The sequence below is a fragment of the Rhinopithecus roxellana genome, chromosome 13 (assembly GCF_007565055.1).
Source record: "Rhinopithecus roxellana isolate Shanxi Qingling chromosome 13, ASM756505v1, whole genome shotgun sequence".
Classification (NCBI taxonomy): Eukaryota; Metazoa; Chordata; class Mammalia; order Primates; family Cercopithecidae; genus Rhinopithecus; species Rhinopithecus roxellana.
In genome coordinates this window covers 60,017,101-60,032,576 of record NC_044561.1, presented here as the reverse complement: position 1 = coordinate 60,032,576, position 15,476 = coordinate 60,017,101, and the positions used below count along the sequence as shown (strand labels likewise).

The 15,476-nt window shown below is 44.0% G+C and overlaps 1 protein-coding gene across 1 annotated transcript in view; it reads right to left on the bottom strand.

Annotated features, from left to right (window-relative positions):
* The window catches only part of GAB4 (GRB2 associated binding protein family member 4), a 64,967-nt gene that overhangs the window by 31,919 nt on the left and 17,572 nt on the right, over positions 1–15,476 (bottom strand). The window contains 2 exon segments of the mRNA XM_030915328.1: positions 5,965–6,172; positions 9,874–10,180. Coding sequence (XP_030771188.1) covers positions 5,965–6,172; positions 9,874–10,180 — 515 coding nt within the window.

Here is a 15,476-nt window from a genome sequence, read left to right as displayed (position 1 = left end):
AAAGCCTCTGGGAAGCTCGAACTGGGTGGAGCTCACAGCAGCTCAAGGAAGCCTGCCTGTCTCTGTAGTCTCCACCTCTGGGGACAGCGCACAGCTGAAGACCAACAGGGGAAGTAGCGGGAGCCGGTGCAGACGCGAACGACTCTGTCTGACAGCTTTGGGGAGAGCCGTGGATCTCCCAACGTGGAGGTAGAGATCTGAGAACGGACAGACTGCCTGCTCAGGTGTGTCCCTGACCCCTGAGTAGCCTAGCTGGGAGAAATCCCCCACTAGGGGCAGTCTGACACCCCACACCTCACAGGGTGGAGTACACCCCTGAGAGGAAACTTCCAAAGGAAGAATCAGACAGGTACACTCGCTGTTCAGCAATATTCTATCTTCGGCAACCTCTGCTGCTGATACCCAGGCAAACAGGGTCTGGAGTGGACCTCAAGCAATCTCCAACAGACCAACAGACAGTCCTTCTGACTGTCAGAAGGAAAACTATCAAACAGGAAGGACACCTATACCAAAACCCCATCAGTACGTCACCACCATCAAAGACCAGAGACAGATAAAACCACAAAGATGGGGAAGAAGCAGGGCAGAAAAGCTGGAAATTCAAAAAATAAGAGCGCATCTCCCCCTGCAAAGGAGCGCAGCCCATCGCCAGCAACGGATCAAAGCTGGTCAGAGAATGACTTGGACGAGAGGAGAGAAGAAGGCTTCAGTCCATCAAACTTATCAGAGCTAAATGAGGAATTACGTACCCAGCGCAAAGAAACTAAAAATCTTGAAAAAAGAGTGGAAGAATTGACAGCTAGACTAATTAATGCAGAGAAGATCATAAACGAAATGACAGAGATGAAAACCATGACACGAGAAATACGTGACAAATGCACAAGCTTCAGTAACCGACTCGATCAACTGGAAGAAAGAGTATCAGTGATTGAAGATCAAATGAATGAAATGAAGCGAGAAGAGAAACCAAAAGAAAAAAGAAGAAAAAGAAATGAACAAAGCCTGCAAGAAGTATGGGATTACGTAAAAAGACCAAATCTACGCCTGATTGGGGTGCCTGAAAGTGAGGGGGAAAATGGAACCAAGTTGGAAAACACTCTTCAGGATATCATCCAGGAGAACTTCCCCAACCTAGTAGGGCAGGCCAACATTCAAATTCAGGAAATACAGAGAACACCACAAAGATACTCCTCCAGAAGAGCAACTCCAAGACACATAATTGCCAGATTCACCAAAGTTGAAATGAAGGAAAAAATCTTAAGGGCAGCCAGAGAGAAAGGTCGGGTTACCCACAAAGGGAAGCCCATCAGACTAACAGCAGATCTCTCGGCAGAAACTCTACAAGCCAGAAGAGAGTGGGGGCCAATATTCAACGTTCTTAAAGAAAAGAATTTTAAACCCAGAATTTCATATCCAGCCAAACTAAGTTTCATAAGTGAAGGAGAAATAAAATCCTTTACAGATAAGCAAATGCTTAGAGATTTTGTCACCACCAGGCCTGCCTTACAAGAGACCCTGAAGGAAGCACTAAACATGGAAAGGAACAACCGGTACCAGCCATTGCAAAAACATGCCAAAATGTAAAGACCATCGAGGCTAGGAAGAAACTGCATCAACTAACGAGCAAAATAACCAGTTAATATCATAATGGCAGGATCAAGTTCACACATAACAATATTAACCTTAAATGTTAATGGACTAAATGCTCCAATTAAAAGACACAGACTGGCAAACTGGATAAAGAGTCAAGACCCATCAGTCTGCTGTATTCAGGAGACCCATCTCACATGCAGAGACATACATAGGCTCAAAATAAAGGGATGGAGGAAGATCTACCAAGCAAATGGAGAACAAAAAAAAGCAGGGGTTGCAATCCTTGTCTCTGATAAAACAGACTTTAAACCATCAAAGATCAAAAGAGACAAAGAAGGCCATTACATAATGGTAAAGGGATCAATTCAACAGGAAGAGCTAACTCTCCTAAATATATATGCACCCAATACAGGAGCACCCAGATTCATAAAGCAAGTCCTTAGGGACTTACAAAGAGACTTAGACTCCCATACAATAATAATGGGAGACTTCAACACTCCACTGTCAACATTAGACAGATCAACGAGACAGAAAGTTAACAAGGATATCCAGGAATTGAACTCATCTCTGCACCAAGCGGACCTAATAGACATCTATAGAACTCTCCACCCCAAATCAACAGAATATACATTCTTCTCAGCACCACATCGCACTTATTCCAAAATTGACCACATAATTGGAAGTAAAGCACTCCTCAGCAAATGTACAAGAACAGAAATTATAACAAACTGTGTCTCAGACCACAGTGCAATCAAACTAGAACTCAGGACTAAGAAACTCAATCAAAACCGCTCAACTACATGGAAACTGAACAACCTGCTCCTGAATGACTACTGGGTACATAACGAAATGAAAGCGGAAATAAAGATGTTCTTTGAAACCAATGAGAACAAAGATACAACATACCAGAATCTCTGGGACACATTTAAAGCAGTGTGTAGAGGGAAATTTATAGCACTAAATGCCCACAAGAGAAAGCAGGAAAGATCTAAAATTGACACTCTAACATCACAATTAAAAGAACTAGAGAGGCAAGAGCAAACACATTCAAAAGCTAGCAGAAGGCAAGAAATAACTAAGATCAGAGCCGAACTGAAGGAGATAGAGACACAAAAAACCCTCCAAAAAATCAATGAATCCAGGAGTTGGTTTTTTGAAAAGATCAACAAAATTGACAGACCGCTAGCAAGGCTAATAAAGAAGAAAAGAGAGAGGAATCAAATAGATGCAATAAAAAATGATAAAGGGGATATCACCACTGACCCCACAGAAATACAAACTACCATCAGAGAATACTATAAACGCCTCTACGCAAATCAACTAGAAAATCTAGAAGAAATGGATAATTTCCTGGACACTTACACTCTCCCAAGGCTAAACCAGGAAGAAGTTGAATCCCTGAATAGACCAATAGCAGGCTCTGAAATTGAGGCAACAATTAATAGCCTACCCACCAAAAAAAGTCCAGGACCAGATGGATTCACAGCTGAATTCTACCAGAGGTACAAGGAGGAGCTGGTACCATTCCTTCTGAAACTATTCCAATCAATAGAAAAAGAGGGAATCCTCCCTAACTCATTTTATGAGGCCAACATCATCCTGATACCAAAGCCTGGCAGAGATACAACAAAAAAAGAGAATTTTAGACCAATATCCCTGATGAACATTGATGCAAAAATTCTCAATAAAATACTGGCAAACCGGATACAGCAGCACATCAAAAAGCTTATCCACCATGATCAAGTGGGCTTCATCCCTGGGATGCAAGGCTGGTTCAACATTCGCAAATCAATAAACGTAATCCAGCATATAAACAGAACCAAAGACAAGAACCACATGATTGTCTCAATAGATGCAGAAAAGGCTTTTGACAAAATTCAACAGCCCTTCATGCTAAAAACGCTCAAGAAATTCGGTATTGATGGAACGTATCTCAAAATAATAAGAGCCATTTATGACAAACCCACAGCTAATATCATACTGAATGGGCAAAAACTGGAAAAATTCCCTTTGAAAACTGGCACAAGACAGGGATGCCCTCTCTCACCACTCCTATTCAACATAGTGTTGGAAGTTCTGGCTAGGGCAATCAGGCAAGAGAAAGAAATCAAGGGTATCCAGTTAGGAAAAGAAGAAGTCAAATTGTCCCTGTTTGCAGATGACATGATTGTATATTTAGAAAACCCCATTGTCTCAGCCCAAAATCTCCTTAAGCTGATAAGCAACTTCAGCAAAGTCTCAGGATACAAAATTAATGTGCAAAAATCACAAGCATTCTTATACACCAGTAACAGACAAGCAGAGAGCCAAATCAGGAATGAACTTCCATTCACAATTGCTTCAAAGAGAATAAAATACCTAGGAATCCAGCTTACAAGGGATGTAAAGGACCTCTTCAAGGAGAACTACAAACCACTGCTCAGTGAAATCAAAGAGGACACAAACAAATGGAAGAACATACCATGCTCATGGATAGGAAGAATCAATATCGTGAAAATGGCCATACTCCCCAAGGTTATTTATAGATTCAATGCCATCCCCATCAAGCTACCAATGAGTTTCTTCACAGAATTGGAAAAAACTGCTTTAAAGTTCATATGGAACCAAAAAAGAGCCCGCATTGCCAAGACAATCCTAAGTCAAAAGGACAAAGCTGGAGGCGTCACGCTACCTGACTTCAAACTATACTACAAGGCTACAGTAACCAAAACAGCATGGTACTGGTACCAAAACAGAGATATAGACCAATGGAACAGAACAGAGTCCTCAGAAATAATACCGCACATCTACAGCCATCTGATCTTTGACAAACCTGAGAGAAACAAGAAATGGGGAAAGGATTCCCTATTTAATAAATGGTGCTGGGAAAATTGGCTAGCCATAAGTAGAAAGCTGAAACTGGATCCTTTCCTTACCCCTTATACGAAGATTAATTCAAGATGGATTAGAGACTTAAATGTTAGACCTAATACCATAAAAACCCTAGAAGAAAATCTAGGTAGTACCATTCAGGACATAGGCATGGGCAAGGACTTCATGTCTAAAACACCAAAAGCAACGGCAGCAAAAGCAAAAATTGACAAATGGGATCTAATTAAACTAAAGAGCTTTTGCACAGCAAAAGAAACTACCATCAGAGTGAATAGGCAACCTACAGAATGGGAGAAAATTTTTGCAACCTACTCATCTGACAAAGGGCTAATATCCAGAATCTACAAAGAACTCAAACAAATATACGAGAAAAAAACAAACAACCCCATCAAAAAGTGGGGAAAGGATATGAACAGACATTTCTCAAAAGAAGATATTCATACAGCCAACAGACACATGAAAAAATGCTCATCGTCACTCGCCATCAGAGAAATGCAAATCAAAACCACAATGAGATACCATCTCACACCAGTTAGAATGGCAATCATTAAGAAGTCAGGAAACAACAGGTGTTGGAGAGGATGTGGAGAAATAGGAACACTTTTACACTGTTGGTGGGATTGTAAACTAGTTCAACCATTATGGAAAACAGTATGGCAATTCCTCAAGGATCTAGAACTAGATGTACCATATGACCCAGCCATCCCACTACTGGGTATATACCCAAAGGATTATAAATTATTCTACTACAAAGACACATGCACACGTATGTTTATTGCGGCACTATTCACAATAGCAAAGACTTGGAATCAACCCAAATGTCCATCTGTGACAGACTGGATTAAGAAAATGTGGCACATATACACCATGGAATACTATGCAGCCATAAAAAAGGATGAGTTTGCGTCCTTTGTAGGGACATGGATGCAGCTGGAAACCATCATTCTTAGCAAACTATCACAAGAAGAGAAAACCAAACACCGCATGTTCTCACTCATAGGTGGGAACTGAACAATGAGATCACTTGGACTCGGGAAGGGGAACATCACGCACTGGGGCCTATCATGGGGAGGGGGGAGGGGGGAGGGGGGAGGGGGGAGGAGGGAGGGATTGCATTGGGGAGTTATACATGATATAAATGATGAATTGATGGGTGCTGACGAGTTGATGGGTGCAGCACAGCAACATGGCATAAGTATACATATGTAACAAACCTGCACGTTATGCACATGTACCCTAGAACTTAAAGTATAATAAAAAAATAAAAAAAATAAAAAAAAAAAAAAAAGAATCCAATTATCACTTTGTAGCAACATAAATAAAACCAATAAAATGTGAAGGCTACATAAACAAAAAATTAAATTTTGTTATGTATGTTTGCTTACCTGGAAAAATATAATATTTTATGTCCTTCTCTTTGAAATTTAAAAAAAATCAGGGTCTGAAAAGAACAAGACCTTGTGGGGGTCACTCCCCCTACTGGCCGTAGTGGTCCCCTACCTTGCATGTCCTGCTTTCTGGCTGGCGTGCTGGTGCGAGCAGAGACACCCCCGAGGTGCAGGGATGGGCCAGGTGGGCCGCACACGGTGAGACACAGGGGGTTCAGATGTGGGTTCTCGTTCTTGGGGGAGGTGCTGATGGGAGCGGCTGGGCTCAGCTGCAGAAGAGCAGGGGCTGTGACTGGCTGAGGAAGTGTTTCCCAGGGAGCCTGTGAATGAAACAAGAAGGAAGGGCATCTTTGTCCTAAAGTGGGCTGCTAGAGGCAGAAACACATGAAGGCAGAGCGATAATCCAGCCCCAGCGCCCCTCCTCTCACATGCCCGCCCCTGTTTCCTCCCAGAGGAGGGCTGGGGCCTCCTGGCTATCACGGCTGAGGAGCAGACCCTCTGCCTCTTTCCTACCCTACAGCAGCCTGGAAGCCTCATATTGCCCTGGGCCATGACTGTGCCACTCCCAGACGGTGTGACTCCCCACAGTCCAGGAGTGTGGTCCAGGCCCCCAGGCAAGACAGCCTCTGCAGTAGTGAGTGCCACCACCTCCCTCCTCCATGGTGGCTCCTCTGTCACGGCCTCCCTCAAAGTTAAGGCTGTCTGGGTCAAGTGAGGCTTGCCAACTGAAGCCGCATTCTTGGAAACCCAGCTTTCCTGCCTGTCCTTCCACAGCATCTCAGACTCCTGATGTGTTGGCAAGGAAGAGAGGGTATCATGGACAGGTGGTACTTTGCTGCACCCCAAGCCCAGCACACTGTTCATCTGGCTTGCTCTCCAGGACCTGTCCACACTCCTCAACAGAACCTACAAGGCCTTTCACAGTCTGACCTGTTTCCTGCTTTCCTACACCCACAACCGAGGTATATGGCAGCATCGGCCATCCTGCACACACCAGCCTCTTTCAGGCTTCTTTGCTTTGGCTTATGCTGTTCCTTCTGCATGGATTTCACTTCTACTCAAACTCACATGCAGACTTTAAGACCCTGCTCAAATATCATATTCTCTCTGAAACTTCCTGAACCAGCTTTCTTCTGGGTGTCACAGCATTTGGCCCATGTTCCCATTATATGCATGATCCCATCATAGGCACTTCCTTGCCCAGTCCATGGGTTTTTGAGAGCCGCAACTGATGTTGTCACCTCCACGGCCCAAGCATTCACCTGATAGAGGCCAGGTACATAGACAGTTTTTAGTTTGTGTTTGCAGAATAAATAAAAACATAACTTTCAGCAATCAAAAATCCCAACAGCAAAACTTCTTGTTCAAAAGAAATGAAGGTCTACAGGTGTAATTTCAAATGATGTGATCGTTAGTGGGGTTATGTTTGGGTGGTGTTGATGGTGGCTTTCTAAGGGTTCCTCAAGTCATATCAGAGGGGACCGAGTTCTCTTTCTGCCTCCCTGATATCTGGCCTATTTCTGGCTGTGCCACCTCATGGCCTGAAGCAGGAACCCCAGCTGGCTAATGCCCCTGAGTGTCTGCTCCTCTCCAGCTGTTTCTGATGCTGGGCAAGACAAGTTCTGCCAGTGAGCAACAGAAACATCTGACAGGGCTCTGGGAAAGATGGCTCCACTGACAGCTACGTGCACTCCAAGATGAGCTCCCATGCAGGTCTCCTGGTGAGTGGGATGTCTGCTAACAGAATCAATGGCCTTGCAGCTCCAAAAGACCTGCAAGATGAATGCTTTACCAGTGGAGGAGAAAGAGTCTATGCTAGGGGGCCAAGCAGCCACGACACCAAGGATGAACACAGCTACTGCCCACGGAGGGTGCAACAGAAAGCTCTGCCGAGCCTCTGCTCCTACCATCTTGTTGGATCTGCTTCCTCTGCCTTCAATGGAGCTATTCTTCAGGGTTCCGCTCTAGACCCTCCTCACCCTGACTCTGGATACTGCAGGATGATCCTGTCCTCCCACAGCCCCTGGTACCGCCTAAGTTATGGCAACGCTAAAATCTGAACCTGCAGCTCAGGCCTTTCTGGGGCTCCCCGCTGCAAGGCAGACACCCCACAAGCAGGTGTCCCCGATGCTCCAAGCGAGCCCCTCGCATGCCTGTGTTCCCTCTAGGTGAGGCACATCAGCATGACTGTCCACTCCACTCTCCAAGCCAGAGCCCAGGCATCACTGTGACCCTTCACTGTTTTTCACCAACCATGTCCTGTCTTTACGGCATTGCTCGTGGAAAGCTCTTCCACAGTGGCCCTGCATCCTTAAGTTGACTCACAAAGCATTCTCTCTCTTTCTAAAACCATATTTCTGTTTATTTCTTCAACCAGTTTCTTGCCAGTAATTGCTCGTGTTTCAAATGGAATTCTTGTAAAATACCAACCTTTCTCTCATCGCCCCATACATTCAGCTCGAAACTCAGTGAAGGCAGAGATTTTATCTCTTTTGCAATGGTTTTGTTCTCAGAATCAAGCCCAGTATGTGATACAACAAGTATGTGTTGATCAAACAAAGGATGTAGCATAGTAAGGAACTACTCTCCTGGTGACAGTCACTGCTCCTCATTGCCCTCCCAATAAAGTCCAGGCACCTCAGTCTGGTAGGAAAGGCCACTTTTCCACAACCCACTCACTCTGTCCTGTCACCCCAAGCATCCTTCATGCCCCCAGTTGTATGTGTGGGCTGTGAGGATGAAAGAGGGACCCACCCTCACCTCCACAGCCCCTGTCTAGCACTCAGGCAGTAGAGTCCTATCCATGACCCAGAGTCCATTTATATGCAGACCTGGGGGTCTATCAGCACCAAGTCATGGCTATAAAGCTGATCAGCTCTCTCAAAAGGCCTATAGCTCCAGAAACATCCTTTCAAAGCAGTTCTGACAATAAACGTTGCCTGAAGAGTTCTTAAAACCAGACTGCTGTGTTTTGTCCCAGAGTTTCTGATTCAGTAAGTCTGGACTGGGGTGCAGACTGACTTACAAGAATGAATTACTTACTGACGTTCTGACAAGAATGTGCAGGTCTAACAAGTTCCCAGGTTATCCTGATGCTGATGAGCTAAGAATGGTTTTTACATTTTCAAAGGATTGTAACATTTTAAAAAAACAGGAATATAAAATAGAGACTATATGTGGCCTTCAAAATCTAAAATATGTACAGGAAGTATCTGCTGAGCCCTGGACCCTTGCTACTCAAAATGAAGCTTTTCTTTTCAATTTTACCCTCCCAAAAAAGTGGGAAAGAGTGGAGCTTCCAAAAGACACTAATGCCTGGGTCCACCACTCAAAGATTTCTAGGTAACTCACTTGGCACAGGTCCTTGGCATCAACATTTGAAAAATGTCCCTCAATTCTGATGTGCAACCAGGTTCAAGAATGACCAATTTAGACCATACAACTGCCTCAGAAAAAAAAAAAAAGAAAGAAAAAAAGCCTGCTCCTTAACCTTCCCGGTGAGTAGAGGATGAGCCCGAACAAATGTGAAGGAGCACTTCTGCAACTTACAATTCATTTTAAAAAGCTGAACTACTCTTTTGTGAAGGTTATTAAAACCCAAGCATAACTCTGTATTTGCTCCTTTCACCTGTCCCCTCCTAAGTGATTATAAATCAGTAAGATTCACAAAGCACCCCTAAACAAACCCACCAAGGGTCAAGTGCAACTGTGCCAGGCGGTCTGAAGTAGGTGGGCCAGAACAGCCAGAGATGGATCAGTAGAGGGTGAAAGAGAGGTCTTCCCTAGGGGTGGCTGAGAGGCGACAGGGCAAAGGTGCAGAGAGCTCAGGGAAGGGGGAGAGGTGGAGGACTGACGATGGTAGTGATATCGAGGTATCTGAAGAAACACCCAAAATGCCTTTAGCTTCATCACGAGCCCAACACTTCTTGGCAGTGTTGGCAGCTAGAGCTACCCTCCTTGCTGGAGATCGGAGGGCCTCATCTCAGCCCCTCCTGAGACAGGGCTGTGTGTGCTCCCATACCTGTGCTTTCCTCAACCTGCCTGAAGCCACAGATCTGACAGATGCTCTGGACCCACTTGTTCATGTCCTCCCTGGTCTCAGCCACCAGGTAAAAGGTACGCTCACTGGTCTTGATGTCAAACATGTAGCCTTTCTGAATCTCCTTCTTGTTGAAGTCCAGAGTCACACCAACATCCAGCTGCTCACAGAGGTTCAGGTTGATGGTGCGCAGGGGATTCTTGGAGCCATCATTCTTGTAGTATTCCAGAACATCTGGGTCACTGCTAGTCTGGCCCTTCCGCAGGATAAACCAGCGTTTCCTCCAGGCCTAAATCCCACCAGGAAGGAGTAAGAAGAGGGGAAACATTCATTTGTTATTACCAAGCTTTTAACAGATCTAAGACATCACTAAGGTGAGGATGGGACTTGGACCTGCACTCAGCCTATGTCTCCCTTTCGGATTTCCCCAGAGTTTCAAAGGTGGCGAGTGACTCTGAATGCATTTTACTGCAGCGTCTCACTATGTCAACAGAGTCTCATCACTACAAAATAACATGTGCATTTCCACACTTTAGAGCAGGAGGTTGGGTGAGGACACTTTATAGCAACAATGTCATTAGGCTAAAACACTGACCTCAGTGCATAGCACTTTTAGACAGAGCAGAACTCTCAAAGCCACAACATCTTAGTTTATAGATGGGGACCTCCACTAAGCATGGTGAGTTGAAGCAACAGTGTCAGAAGCAGAAGTATTAGCAGTAAACAAGTAGCAGAAAAACATGTTTCCCAACTTTTAGTAAAATGTGCTTTTTACCATATCATGATGCTTTAGAAGAGTCACAGAAAAACCCTTCTAAAACTTCTCTCAAGCACAGGACTTCAGGATGCTTCATTTTTAAGGGAAGAAGAGTCTTACTCTTGTCACTCAGGCTGGAGTGCAGTGGTGGCACAGTCACAGCTCACTGCACCCTCTAATTCCTGAGCTTAGGTAATCCTCCCACTTCAGCCTCCTAAGTAGCTGGGACTAGAGCACACACCACCATACCTAGCTAATTCTTTAATATATTTTTCTGCAGAGATGGGGTCTCACTATGTTGCCTAGGCTCATCCTGAATTCCTGGCCTCATGTGATCCTCCTGCTTCTGCCTCCCAAAGCACTGAGAGGCTTTTTTTCTATCTTGTTCACTGCTGTATCCCTAGTACTTATAATAGTGTCTCGTACATGCTAAGTGCTCAGTATGTATTAGTGATCAGATAAACTCCTTACACTACTCCACCCCATAGAATTGAATGCATGATTACATTTTCTCTCAGGCTGCCTTCTTCCATCTCTTCAACAAGACTGAGTGATCCACGAGCAGACACCACACACAGGGATAAAAGACTACCCATGGTAGAGAACTGTGGAAGAGTCTATGCTTTTCCACTGGCTCCAGGTATGACTTTCCAGTAAGCCACATAAGCCACTTACCTCTTTGGAGCTTGTCTCAGCTACTGGAATCACCACCACCACCACCCTGAGTACCCTATAGTTTTATTATGCAAATAAACCCAAACCACTTGGTATACAACCCTGAAGGACTACAGATGCCAAGCATCGGGCTATTATCACAACTCTTTAGAACGCAGGAGACCTACACTCTAGGACTCCTACCACCTTTTCCCACTCACCTTTTATCCCTGTTATTCTCCCCCTTATCAAACTTCCTTTCCATGGCTCTATTATAATCACACCCTTGCTTCTTTCTCCATTCCTCTTATTTATCTGGCAAAACCACAGCCCCTGGCTAAGCCTAATGCTTTGCCTACTCCACCTGTTCCCATTCAGCTGTGAACAGCTGGAGAGAATTACATAACCATGCTGCTGGTATCACTTTAACTTCAAGGGGCCCTCACGTGGCCCAATGTCCTACCATATTTACCTAGTTCATGGCTTTCTCCTGCTGTTTTGCAACAACTTCTCAACTTCTCTCCCTTTAAACCTCCAACGCCCCTATTTCTTTGTTTCTTATTCCATGAGAAAATATAAGCAATGCAAAGAGAATCCGCCTCCACACCCACCAGCCTGCCTGTGCCTATAGCCCTGGACCTTGTCACTGGGGAGCACAGAATCTTCATCCATTCTAAGGCCAACCTTCTTGCATTTGTGAACACCCTCTCACTCACAAATGGACATCACCCCAACAGTTCTTCACCTCTACTAGGATCATTCCCATCAAGACGCAAACTTCTCCCATCTTAGAAAAAATTTAAAAGTTTGTCTTTAGCCCGCATTCTCTTCCAACTATGGCCCAGGTTTTCTACCCTCTTTACCTTAAAACTCTGAAGAGTTTCCTCACTGCTAATCTTCATTTCCTCTTCTCCTGTTTTGTGAAATCACTCTAATTAGGCTGTTCCCCTTCTGCACCACTAAAATGACTCAGGGAAGGTCCCAAAGACTTCATTGCTGCTATATCAACTCCTGGGCCTCACTTAAATCTCCCAGCATAACCCATGCCCAATAAGCCTTGGATTGAAAAAGATTGAAGATTGAGGCACAGCCAGACAGGATAGAGTTGAGGAACATAAAAATAAGTGCTACTTATTTACAGTCACCTGAAGTCTTGCCCAGGCTGCTGCCTTCACAATTGTGTGTGTGCATGGTGCAGGTGCATGTATATTATGAGCATAGCAAGTGTACTGTTACTACTCTAGCTGGCGTTTACTCTCATATCTTGTGAGGGTTTTTATGCTACTGCATTATTTCGATTTTGTGTAAATTATGCAGCTGTATTTCCATACATTAAGTTTATATGTTCACCTTAAATTCTGTGATCTTGCTATATTCACCTAGTTCTGGGAGGGTTTTTGAAGATTTCTTAGAAGTTCCTGTATATCCAATCATGCCTTTTGAGAATAAAGACAATTTTACTTCATCTTTTACAATCTCCCTGACTTTCATTTCTTTTTAATGCTTGTTACACTGACTAGACCCTTTGGTACAACACTGCATAAAAGTCATATGCACAGACATCCTTGCTTTGTTCATGATCTTAGGGCAAAACGTTCAGTATTTTATGATTAAGAATGATGTTAGCTGTAGGTTCTTCATAGATACAACTAATTTTCTATGGTTTGCTGAAATTTGGTCAAATACTTTTTTGCATCTATTCAGATGATCAGGTGATTTTTCTTCTTTATTCTCTTACTGTGATGAATTGCACTGGCCTGTTTTTAAATGTTAAGCCAACTTTACATTCATTCTATAAACGCCTTGGTCATAAAGTGGCAGAGCAAGACTTCAAGCCCAGCAGCCTGGTTTCATGGGCTCTGCTTGTTCTCTCACCAATATTGCTTTACGTGTAGAGTTTGGGCTGAGGGTAGGGGAGGGGGAACAGTGATGACGACAGCGTTGCAAAGATAGTTGGGTGGATAATGGAATACAGTTTCCCAAATCTGTAAGCAGATCCTTGAAAGCTGTGGATTGCTCAGCTCCAGTCTTCATCCTCCCAACACTTTCTTCCAGTGCCTGTAATTTACTGGAAATCCTTCTGCGTCCATGTTGTGTATCAGTATCATTACACTCCCTAGAAGCATACTGCTGAAGTATTTCTTTTAGCATTTCTCATATTGTGGGTTGTCTGGTAACATATGGTCTTTGTTGTTGTTGTTGTTGTTGTTTTCTATCTGATGCTCTGACAGTGTGTTTGTTTTGCCTTCATATTTTAAAACAGAATTTGCCACTGGAGAATCCAGGATGATGGCACCACAGACTGTGTCATGGCCTGTGTTCTCCATGTCTTCATTTCCTCACCTGAGAAATGAGGACAACACTGTGCCTATGCTATCAGGCTGTTCTAAGGATATGAAGTGACTCAGCTAAAAGCCTTGGTACTGTGCCTCACACCTAGCAAATATTCAGTGAACACTTAAAGAAAAACCAATGTGTGCCTACAGTGATCAGATTCTGTTAGGCAGACTACATATAGGATAAAAGCCACAGGTCATGGTTTCCAGGAGCCTGAAATATTTCTTTTAGCATTTCTTATTTTGCATCCTTTCTGATAACACCCTTCTTAGCTTTTTAAAAAATGTGACCATGTTTTTATAGTGTCTTCACTTAAAAAGAAAATTGCAGCTGGGCGCGGGGGCTCAAGCCTGTAATCCCAGCACTTTGGGAGGCCGAGGCGGGCGGATCACGAGGTCAGGAGATCGAGACCATCCTGGCTAACATGGTGAAACCCCGTCTCTACTAAAAAAAAAAAATACAAAAAACTAGCCGGGCGAGGTGGTGGGCGCCTGTAGTCCCAGCTATTTGGGAGGCTGAGGCAGGAGAATGGCGTGAACCCAGGAGGCGGAGCTTGCAGTGAGCTGAGATCCTGCCACTGCACTCCAACCCGGGCCACAGAGCGAGACTCTGTCTCAAAAAAAAAAAAAAAGAAAAAGAAAAGAAAAGAAAATTGCACTGGGTGTAGAATCTCAGATGATGGTTTTCTTCCTCCAGGGCTGTTGACACGTCAGTGCACTGTCTTATGGCCTCCACTGTTTCTGGTAAAAGCTGACTGTCAATCTGGTACAGTGTGGGTTACCCCTCTGGCTGTTTTTTTGTTTGTTTTTTGTTTTGAGACAGAGTCTTGATCTGTTGCCCAGGCTGCAGTGCAGTGGTGCAATCTTGGCTCACTGCAACCTTCACCTCCTGGGCTCAAGCGATTCTCCTGCCTTGTTTTCCTTACCTTTGTCTTCAGCGATTTGATCATGATGAGCTTAGGTACATTCTCCTTTGTGTTTATCCTGCTTGGAATTAGCTGAACTTCTAGGAGCTGTGGACTACTGTTTATGATCAAATTTGGCAAAATTTCAGCTAAAATTTCTTCAAATATTTTTTCTCTCCTCTCCCTCATCCTCTTTCCGGAACTTCAGTTAAACATATGTTCAATTTCATGATACCATCTCACAAAGTGGCTATTCATTTTTCAATTCATTTTTTTCAAGCAGGATAAATAGCATGAAATAAGACAATAGAAATAAACCCAAGTATGTCAGTAATTACATATCCAAATATGACAATAATCACAGCAGTCTGGGGGAGACTGCTAGATGACCTGGGCAAGGAAGGTCTCTTCGAGGTAGTGACATTTTATAACAGCAATCACTTCCACAGAGCCTTACTACACACTGAGCACCATTCCAAATGCTAAACATGTGTGTATATGTACACATATATATGAATTTATTTATCCTCACAACCTAGTCAAATAGATATTACTACTCCAATGAACAGTTTAAGAACTGGGATGCAGAGAAGTAACTTGCCCGAAGTCACAGAGCCAGTAAGTGCTAGAGTCAAAATTTGAAACCAGAGCACGTGCTCTCAATCACCTTACAACACTGCTTGAAAATACCAGCTGATACTAGAAGAATGAGAAGAAGCCAGGAATGTGAAAGTGGTGGAGGAAGCTGCTGCATCCCAGGAAGAGGGAACTGCAAGTGCAAAGGCCCTAAGTGGGGAAGAACTTGGCTCTTTCCAAAGCAAGAAAGGGGTCACTGTGGCTAAATGACAGTGATCTCTCACTGTCATGGGAGAATGTGGCACGGGAAATTTGGAAGGTAGCACATGCCACACTAAGCAGTTCATTTGATGGCTA